Here is a 10,505-nt window from a genome sequence, read left to right on the forward strand (position 1 = left end):
CGTGACACACTCTGAAATGAACGTCTACATGTTGCCACATTTAGCTCTTAACGGTTAAAAAAGTGTTGAGTATTTTAAAGTCACTTTTTACCATATTTACAGCAATATTTGTGAACTTTGTCATATTGTTTGTTTTTGTGTTCCAGCTGAGAGCAAACAGCTGACGAGTTGGCAGAGAGCATTCTGGGACCAAACAGTTCCTCCAATCAAAAGTCCAAAGTCTGTCTCCGTTTCCGATTGGTCTCTTTAATGTTGTAAAGAAATGTTTGACTCCAACGTGTCAAATCATTGTTCTCAATCACTTTGCCAGTTTTTAAATTCAAGTAGTTTCACATCATCATGTGATCAGTCTTGGACCACTTTGAGTGGTATCTATCATTTATAAATATAATATTAAGGAATAAATAATGGCAGTAATAAGATAAAAAGACACTGGTGATGGTATTTTCAGTTTACTGAGATGGGGTCCGACTCCCTGTGGTCTCCTGCTTATTATTATTATAATTATTGTTATTATTGCTATATATACTGTCTAACATGTGTGCGATGGTCCACAGGACTGTAGTTGAAACAGTGATTGACTTTAGAATGACTCTGTATGGATCCGTCAGTCTGCACTTCATGTCAGCACAACCGTAAGAAAGCATCCCATAAAGGTCACATGTTGCCATGACAACAACGGAGAAATGACCAGACGGGCGACATCTTGGGCCAAATGCCAATGTCCCCCCTAAGGTCTAAGACCTGAACCCTCAAGGGACCTAACGTGAACGTGCATCAAAGTGCGTGAGTCCGTGAGGGGGGACGTCGGGATTGGGCCTTTGTTTCGATGCTAGCTAGCTACACAAGTAGCCGTTAAAAGGAGTGGAACTGAACAACTCCACCCAAACACCACGGAGGCACACTGACCAATCACAGCGCAGCAGGGTGAGCCTAGGCGGAAGTGGGCGGGGTCAAACGTCCGTGCCCGAAACGGCGGCTCCAGGCCGTAGTTCGTTGTCCGGAATGTGTAGCGGAGTGTTTTCTCCAACGTTTCACCGGACTGAATATGGAGAAGACAACATGGCGTCTGAAGCCGGTGGCCGCACGTATTCCTGTGAGGCCGAGGAGAGGACGTTCAGACTTGGCCTTGGACGCTAACAAACGGACCGGAAGCAGCGGAAGGTAAACAAGACGTTGTACTTCTCTGCGGGGTTCTTTCCGTTAACTCGTCACACGCTTCTATTAACGACGGTTCAACACGTAGTGACGGAGAAACCGAAGCTTTCTGAACCACTGAATCAATACGAAGCAATGTGTGGAAACGTTCTGTTTGGATCCAGTTAAATATGGCGACATCTGCTGGCCAATGTTTGACATTACATGGAACAAGTTAAAGATGCATAACAGTAAGGCCCTGGGCCCGGTTTCCCGAAGCCTTCTTAAAGCCTTCCTTAACGCTACGTCATTCGTAACCCCTACTTAACATTTTGCGTGTTTCCCGAAACGTTCTTTGCTACGAATCTCTTTCGTACGTCACACGTTGGTAAGAGTTGTCTGGAGCGCTCTTAGAGCCTTCTTAGCTCTACCGTAGTGATGTTTCCACTCCTGACGCTAGTCGCCGCCACTGTACAGTAATCCAGAAATCCCCGCTGCGCATGGAACTGCACATTGCCAGTGTTTTTTCACCAGTTGTTTTAAGTCATTCATGAAGAAAAAATAAATAAAATACGCATGCATTTCATCACAAGGCTTAGCTTTACCTCAACCTCAAAAGTAGCCTAGGTATATTACAGTGTCAAAGTCAAGGCATACACAATCCTGCAAGCAATCTGGGAAATTGGCACATCGTCAAACAATTTAAAAAATGTCATAAATGGAGTGGCAGCGATACAACTTATCCTCGTGCTGAACCAAAGACGTCGCCGTCCTCGGAGCCGTTGGAATACATAATTTCATAAGGATCAACTTCAATCCCATGGATATATAGACCGACGCAGCTATATTGCATAAATTTCAACTACAACGGCAACAAATACGCCTGTAATTAAGGCTGTAATTGGCTCCATCTCCTCCGCTGTTTCTATATTTATTATATCTTTTTTTAAATCAGTAGGCTACATGGTAGTATGTTCGACCATGGTTAAATAAATGTTTAGGCCTAGAAGGATTTCTAGCGATGTTTTATTCGCAAACACTGCAATAGCCTACATTTTATAATATAATGCTGTCATGCACCTGCGCATGAAATGGAAAATCGAACTCTGAGCAATCGATTTCAGCACTTTCTTTCTGGACGTACGACGTAAGGAGCGTTTCTTGAGAAGAGTCCTAAGAGACCGTTCGGGAACCACGACTACAGAGGTAAACAACTTTGGTAAGTCATAACGTAGGAGTCTTCGTAGCGCGCTAAGAGTGGACGTTATCGGGAAACCGGGCCCTGGCCTCCATTAGAGATCGGCTACTGTTAGAGACCCGGCCGGTAATAGAATACAGGCCAATATTAGAGGATTTACGGTATGAAATATTTCACGGTGTGAGTCATCACATGTACAACAGTCCGTTCAACTGTCTAAATGTGTCGGCATATATACCATGAATATCATTATGTACTATGGAGTATTTTCTAACATCCACTAAACCGGTAAATTGTCTGTCAGGAGAAACTTGAACTTCACTGACCAATGAGGGGTTTGACCCATCTTACATCAACCAATCACACGTCATCTCCAGTCAGCTGACAGATGCTATTTGTTGGGACCTCACCGTTAGGACTACACAATCTGGCCTACAAAAGCCTACACATGCGGTCAGAACAAAGGAGATAAAAAAACTACAACCACCATTTTAGGGTCCCCTAAAATGGCAACGTCACTCAACTGGTGCCCTATTGGCTGACAACCTCAGGTAACCACAGGGGGTCCCCTGAAGCAGCCGTAAGCTATATATATTCCGGCGCCGCCTGAGGAACTTCCTCTCTCCACCGTGACCCACGTTACAACAGGAGGTGAACATTACGTCTGCAGCGTTTCCTTTGTCCTAGGCCCCAGTCTTTCCCCCAAACTCGCTGGACGAGCAACAGACTGTTTTACCCCTCTTTTCCTCTACTCGTTTTGTTTTTTTTATTTTTTTTTGTTTATCATTTTGGATCCTGAGGAGATCGCCGCAACAGCGCGACTCTCCTGTTCACCCGCGGAAGGAAGAAAATACTTTCTTCGTCTCAGCCGCCAGCAGAACGGAACTATGACCCGTCTTTGTCTGAAATCAGCTGACTAAATCGCCGAGCCGAGTGTTTCTTGAGAAGACTCCTAAGAGACCGTTCGGGAACCACGACTACAGAGGTAAACAACTTTGGTAAGTCATAACGTAGGAGTCTTCGTAGCGCGCTAAGAGTGGACGTTATCGGGAAACCGGGCCCTGTTCTGTATGTGTGACCTTGTTGATTTTGCTCTGCTGCTATGAACTTAGACGAGACCGGTTGGATGGACCACTGGACTTGTTTATTGCTGCAACTGAAACATGGGAACAACACACAACCAGCGTGTCAATGAAAGATGTCAGTCTGTTCCTCGAACCACAGCGTAACGTTACTCGCTTCTGCACAGTGATCGTATAGTGATAACATTTTTTAGCATACTTGAAAATAAAATATAAAACACAAAAGATCATAATGGCCTGCATTTGTAACGGGTTGTAAATAGTCTGTTAAAATTTCTGCATAAATGGGGACAGTGCCATCTGCTGGTGTCAATGTTGCATTGCGGCACAGGGTTAAAAGAAGTGATTTATGGGTAATCCACAGCAGAACGTGTGGAAACTGCTGCCTTAAGTCACATGCTAAACGCTGCAGGGATAATTGCAAGCTAAAGTGCCATAAAGCCCACAACACATCACTTTAGTTTACTGTATTTTTGTTATCTAATTGAGAAATTAACGCCATTTATTTGGCGTCAGGTAAATTATTAAGGTCAGGCGCAGAGCTCAATGCTAGCTTATGCGTAGCTTATTTTACGTTGTCTCTGATGCTAGCCCTCCGTTGTCATTTATTATGTGTTGTGTAGGGCTGCTTGTGTCTCTGTCCGTGATGCTGACGTGCTGTCTTTGACACACTGGTTTCCCCATGTGCAGGTGCAGGTCTACATATACAACGCAGAGAGCAAGAGAGACTGGCACATAGTGGACCGTTACACATTCACATATAACACAGAATATTTTACATTCAACAATACAAACAAACATACCTGAAACATGGGAACAACAAACAACCAGCGTGTCAATGAAAGATGTCAGTCTGTTCCTCGACCTACAAAAGAAGAGCTCCGCATGAGAGAGATGAGAGTACGCAGGTCACGTACACCTCGTGCTGCTGGTAGCTAGCTTAAATCACATTCACACATATTACGGCAACAATTCTTCATAAAACAGTCAAACTACGAGTTTTACAAGACTTACGCTTAACAAGCAATTATACACATTAAATGCTGACCGAGTCTACATAATAATATAACAATATGAAAACATAGTTTCCATTTATAATTATCGTGATGTCCGAGCGAACAGAATGGTAACTCACCCACAGCGTAACGTTACTCGCTTCTGAGCGCTAAAACAAATGCCCAGCATTAAGCGTAACGCAAACATCCGCTGTGGACTTTCAAAATAAAGTACATTTTCAAAATAAAACCGTTGGTTGCAGTCCCAAGTTTGACAGGAATTTAACAAAATAACAAATTCATTATTTACACTGTTACATATGTGTAACTATAAAGGCTCTGTGTGCATGTTGACATATGTGAAAGTCATTAATATTATATGTGTAATTGTGTTATTATGCTATATATGCCTATTGTTGTTATTTCCATGAGATCAGTGATGTAGACATTTAGTGTTCGTGTAATTATTTCAATACAACTCATGTAAATAAATGTCATATTTGAAGCACACTGTCAGCAAATGGTTGTTTTGAATTTCAGGCGCGAGTAAGAGTGAGAGAGAGACATAAGGAGACATAAGGAGGGAGGCCAAACAGGCTGCTTGCAGGAACAACTGGTGTTTGTTGTCACTGATGGTGAATATAAAGTGTATTAAAATACCATCTAATAAATGAAGCACCTATATGAAGTGGAGCTGTCAGTGTGTCTCTTTAATCCTGTTCAAATGTAAATCCATATTTGGTTCAGTATAGGGCTGCGACACCGTCTTGGACGGAGACGCGTGAGACAGGACCGGGATCTTACGGCGCGAGGGGAGACAAGTGTTACGGGCATGTCAACTTTCTGTATGAAAAAAACTTTTCAACCGGGGTCAGAGCCAATCAGAGATGAAGGCCCGCCCATACTCGGCCTCTGATTGGCTCAGACCGTGGTGATTCATCTCTATGCTGTGGGGGGAAAGACGCTATTAGACCCGCTGGAGCTCCGGTGCGACCAAGGAACACATTTTAGCCGCACTTCACTGATTTTTGGTCGCATGTGCATCCTAAATGGTTGCACTCTGCAGCCCAGGACTCCTGAAAAACGGTGCGTGTGGAACAATGTTCCCTGCTGAGCAGCGGAATTATGCGTGAGATAGGAATTTAAGAAGCTTCGAGGCAGAGTTTTTGTCTCGAGCATTTTTTAGAATCGAGTTACTCGAATAACTCGAGGAATCGTTTCAGCCCTAGTTCAATATTAGCATGTGTAAATCCATAGTCAATGCCATTATCGTGGTTGTGTTACGTCTTGTCCACTAGAGGGCGTTCCAAAAACATTTCCAGTAAATATGTAGAGTTCCCAACAGGCGACAGCTTTCTAGCTTAGTTAAACGTAAAGCTTAGTGAAGCGTTGTATTACAAAGTGAATGACCTCAAATAGTCAACTTTAACACAAAGTACAACCACGTTACCGTTCTCCGGAGGACGCCGTGTGCCCGTTGCCATGGTTACAGGTCACAAAGGCATCCCTTTATGTGGGTAGGCCAAGGTGAGGAGGGTGGGTTTTGCTAACACATTGGATTATATTTTCTTAGCATTTGATTAGTTTAGATTTTGTTTCCTATTTGAATGACATTCGATCCTGAATTTCATTCCAACAGCCTGAATATGTGGAGAGCATCACGGAGGTGAAACGAGTGCAAAAGTGACCTGTTGAATAAAAAAAGACCTCTTTAATCCAAATTAATATTGAAACCTCCATGACTGTGTTGGTTCTCCTCGTTGTGTTTGTTCCCCTCGGCTTCTGTCCTCCTCTCATCCTCGCTTCTCTCGTATCTGCCAGACACCGAGCTCGGAGTCGGCCGAGGCAAGAGACGAAAGCACGAAGACGCAGAAGCAACTATGGCCGTGGTGAAGAGATCATCCGTCATCCATAAGCACGGGGGAAAGAGAAACCGTGGAGCCAAAATGGAAGCTGTTGGATGTTGGATTTAGTGCAAATCCAGTCATAGAAAGCTTCTTGTGTTGTGGTTTATTTGGGGTTTTTCCTCCACAGCTTGTATGTAAAGGTTTAGTACGAGTCCATGTGTTGAGTTAAAGATGATCTTGTCTCTGTGTGTAAGTTGTGACTGTAGTTTGCCTCATATGTGTCGACGATGGCCTTCTTTTGATCCGTCCATTGGACACATTTAGCTCGGTAATGTAAATCTTTTCAACCGATTGATGCAATGTGATTTGAATACATAATGGTGATAATAATATAAAAAGACAGCGGTGGAGATACTTTCAGTTTACTGAGATGGGGTTCGACTCCCTGTAGTGTCCTGTTTATTATAATTATTGTTATTATCATATGAGTTGCATTGACCCACCTTCATGGATCCATTACTTATATTAAAAATGATTATTATTATATATCATTATTATAAGTATTACCATTATCTCATGTTACAAATAGGCAATGGTGGTGTAGTGGCTAAGGAATAAGACACATTATCAAAGTGTTGATGGTTCAAATCCAGGTTTGAATTTTACCGAATGACTTATTTTCTACCTTGAGTTCAGAACTATTTATGAAAGGCACACTCACACACATGTATCACCAAGATGACTTTAATTCTCAAATGATTTCATGTTGGATCGACACATGAAGCAAACATCTCATGTTAGGTTGACTGGAAACTCTTTGACTTTCTTCATTATTTCATTCACCACTAGGGGTCCCTAGCGTACTTATTTGAAGCTTTGGGGTGGAACCACTTTGGTGGTTCATCTGGCTGAGAGGCAAGGGTGTAGGTTTCCCTAATTGGCATGTACCATTACCTTTCCTTCACCCCATAAAGAAACAAATATGTGTGCGTCTCATTCCACCTGTGTATCCACCTCTACACACCCGTCTGATTTATGTCTATGATTTCAAGTGGTTTATGCTCCTTGAATCTTTAATGTTAATATATCTGTGTAAATGTCATATTCCACACATTGTAATTCCTCTGACTTCCCCTGGTAACCCCACGTTTCACGTTGCAACGCTATGAACTGTGGGTAATTCCCTCAGGTAAAGTCAGCATCGAAAGTAGTGGGCTCAAAATGTCCGTGAGCGAGCCCTCGCGCACTTCAGGACTTGACCGTGGCACAGACCTGGGGCCTCATTTATAAAACTGTCAGTAGGATCCTTACTAAAAGTGTACGTACGCCCAAAAGCCAAAGTTTGTGTGCACCAAAAAAAAAAATCTGATTTATAAAACAGGCAAGCTGTACGCAATGTTCCCTTTATAAGGGAGGGTGACGTGAGGACGGCACAGCTTCCAAGTCGGCGCAAAGCAGCAGTGCACCCTGGGCGCATGGCACATCAAGCGGTCGGGTGCTCACTGATGCCGTCCTGCAACTTCAGCGAGACACAATTGAGACACAATCACCGCCATCAACAACGTTGCAGATGAGCTACAGCAAACACGCTCTGTGATGCAAGAAATTGCCATATTAATAAGTGACTTTGTTAAAATGAACAATGATTGTTGTCTTCCTTATCTTACAAACCCCGCATGACATCCTCACGGATGTTGATACCCCTCCAGTCGGGCTGGGGGCCGTGGCTCACTGCGGTCACGCCAGCCGCCGCTTGAAATCTGTTGCGCATCTATTCCTGTACTTACGGTACGGGTGCCCGAAGTTACCAAAATGGCGTTGAAAGCAGTTTTTATATCAGGTGCAACGGTTAAACATGAGGAAAATGATGGGTTTGCTCATTTCTTCAATAGATCTTTGTTCAGAGTGACTGTGACTAGCAGTTACATAGCAAATATCAAGTCATTTTACTGGATGGTTTTATAATAAAGTCACCTCAAAATCCTGAATGTTATTATAGAAAATATCAAGACATTCTACTGTATGGTTCTATAATAAATTCAATTCAAAATCACTCCCAGTATCAAAGTGCACACTGGTGAATGGATCATTTCCTGATTTTCTAATCTAATCAGTGGTGTTTCCTTGCAGAGGCCAAGGGAAGCCAGGCTTCCTCCGTTTTTTCAGAATATAACCATCATTTAATAAAATCACTTTTTTAACAGTTTCCGTAATCCCTCTGTGATGTGTCTGTCGTCTCCTCCTCGTCTCCCTTCAGTAATTATTGAGCGTTTCATGATGTGTTAAACAGCGCCCCTCTAAATGTTACGGGGGGAATGAGTGTTGAAAACATGTTACTGCACCCTGTTGTCTGTGAGGAGGCCAAGCTGCGCTGAACTCCCTTGGTGGAAAAAAAGAGAGAAGCCCCTGACTGCAGACCCGCAGACCTCAATGTGGGCGGAGTTAAACGTTTAACCCCGCCCACTCCCCAACATTTGACACCGCCGTCAGAGGAGACATGCTGCTGCGGGTTCGCAGTGAGGTCTGATATATTCCTCCGGTCTCCTTCCACGCTTCTGACTGCCGCTTTGGTATGATAAATAATGGAAGTAAGTGTGACTTTTATGATATTGCTCATTTAATTTTAGGTGTATCATTAGGTTATGTGAATTAGCTGCACATGAGCTAATGTTATATTTAAACTAACGTGATACTAATATCAGAGTGCATTCGGTGGTATATGCACTGTAAGTTAATGAGACTAATCAGAGCACAAGAAAAAAATAATGTTGGTGTTTTGTGACTTTGTAATCATGTAATCATTTTTTTTACGTATAGAGACACATTACCGTGATACGTGGGGATGACCCCTCCAAGTCCACAAAAAGCAGTGACCATGTCCGTTTTGCAAGTACAGTGCATCCTCTAAATATCAAATGGACAACCACATTAAGGGCCATGCCTCAGTGAGGCACAAAGGTAGTACTAGAAGTTTATTGCACACAAACATGTTACACACCATTAAAACCTACACAATCACTCATGCTTTTGTGTATCCATTAAGGACTGTGATGTTACCTTGGACCAAGGTATTGGAAGACTGGATGGCGATGCTTCCAAGAACCTTTCGGTCAGTAAAGAAGTGCAAATGATAATGAAAAAATTACTTATTCTGAACACTGAACTTCACCTATGTGTTGTAATTGTAAAAGAAAATGCATATTTTTTATTTTTTAATATTAGTCATGACTTGGCCCAGTTCTCCTCTTAGGCCCAGTTCTCCTCTTAAAAAATTACAAATATGAAGTGGCTGTGATTTAACTGCAGTTATGACTGCATGTTGGATTTATTTCTGATTTCAACGTGGGTCTTTTAACCAGGTTCAGCACGCAATCCTCAACGACATTCACAGAGCAATGAGCTGGATCAACACACACCAGCATTTACTCCGTGGGCAGGTGATGGAGCCTGCAGTTCTCCAAATGGACCCTGCCAATCAGATAAAGGCACTTGAGGACGTCCTAGAAGGACAACTGGATAACGTAAAGGAGGATTTTGTCATCACCTTTCAACACCAGGAGGATATGGAGACGTTCTTCAAACTTCGTGTGGATGAGGAAAATTTGAAAATCAATGCCATGTTCCTCTAAGACAGATATTATACGATCCATACCTCAGAACCAGACATGTCCACCCCAACCCCTAACCCACCCACAAAATAATTATTATCCATCCATCCATCCATCCATTGTCTACCGCTTATCCTGTATTCAGGGTTGCAGGGTGGAGCCGATCCCAGCTGTCATTAAGCGAAGGCAGGGTAAACCCTGGACAGGACGCAGTCCATCAATTATTATTATGATGATTGTTATAGATCTTAGTGTTATTTTTTATTATTGCTGTTGTTGTTATTGTTTATTGGTGTTATTAGTATTATTATCATCATTATTATATTTCATTATCATCATTAATATCATTATTGTCATTATTATTATAATGAACATCATTATCATCTTTGTCATTATGATCATCATTAATCACTACAGTATTTCATTAACATTTTTACTGTTTGCCTTTTTGTTTTATGTTAATGTTTGTTTGTTGTTTGTTGTTAAATAATTTGTTGTTCAATAAATTAAAATTACTGATCCCTTTAATTTTTTAAGAAAGTATCTCAGGTTACATTTGATTATGATAAACAAACATTAAAATATATTACTTTTTTCATCATTTAATGAATGATTAAGGTACATTCATTATGGTTTCT

The 10,505-nt window shown here is 42.1% G+C and overlaps 1 protein-coding gene across 1 annotated transcript in view; it reads left to right on the plus strand.

Moving 5' to 3' along the window:
* Positions 1-9,888, plus strand: part of LOC311010068 (scavenger receptor cysteine-rich type 1 protein M130-like) — a gene marked incomplete at both ends in the record, with an annotated part of 28,721 nt that extends 18,833 nt beyond the window's left edge. Inside the window, one exon of the mRNA XM_084004549.1 lies at positions 9,619-9,888. Within this exon, the coding sequence (XP_083860675.1) occupies positions 9,619-9,888 (270 nt within the window). The remainder of the gene's footprint in view (positions 1-9,618) is intronic.
* Between the last annotated feature and the right edge of the window lie 617 nt (positions 9,889-10,505).

The sequence above is a fragment of the Eutrigla gurnardus genome (genome assembly GCF_963514095.1).
Source record: "Eutrigla gurnardus genome assembly, chromosome: 24".
NCBI lineage: Eukaryota > Metazoa > Chordata > Actinopteri > Perciformes > Triglidae > Eutrigla > Eutrigla gurnardus.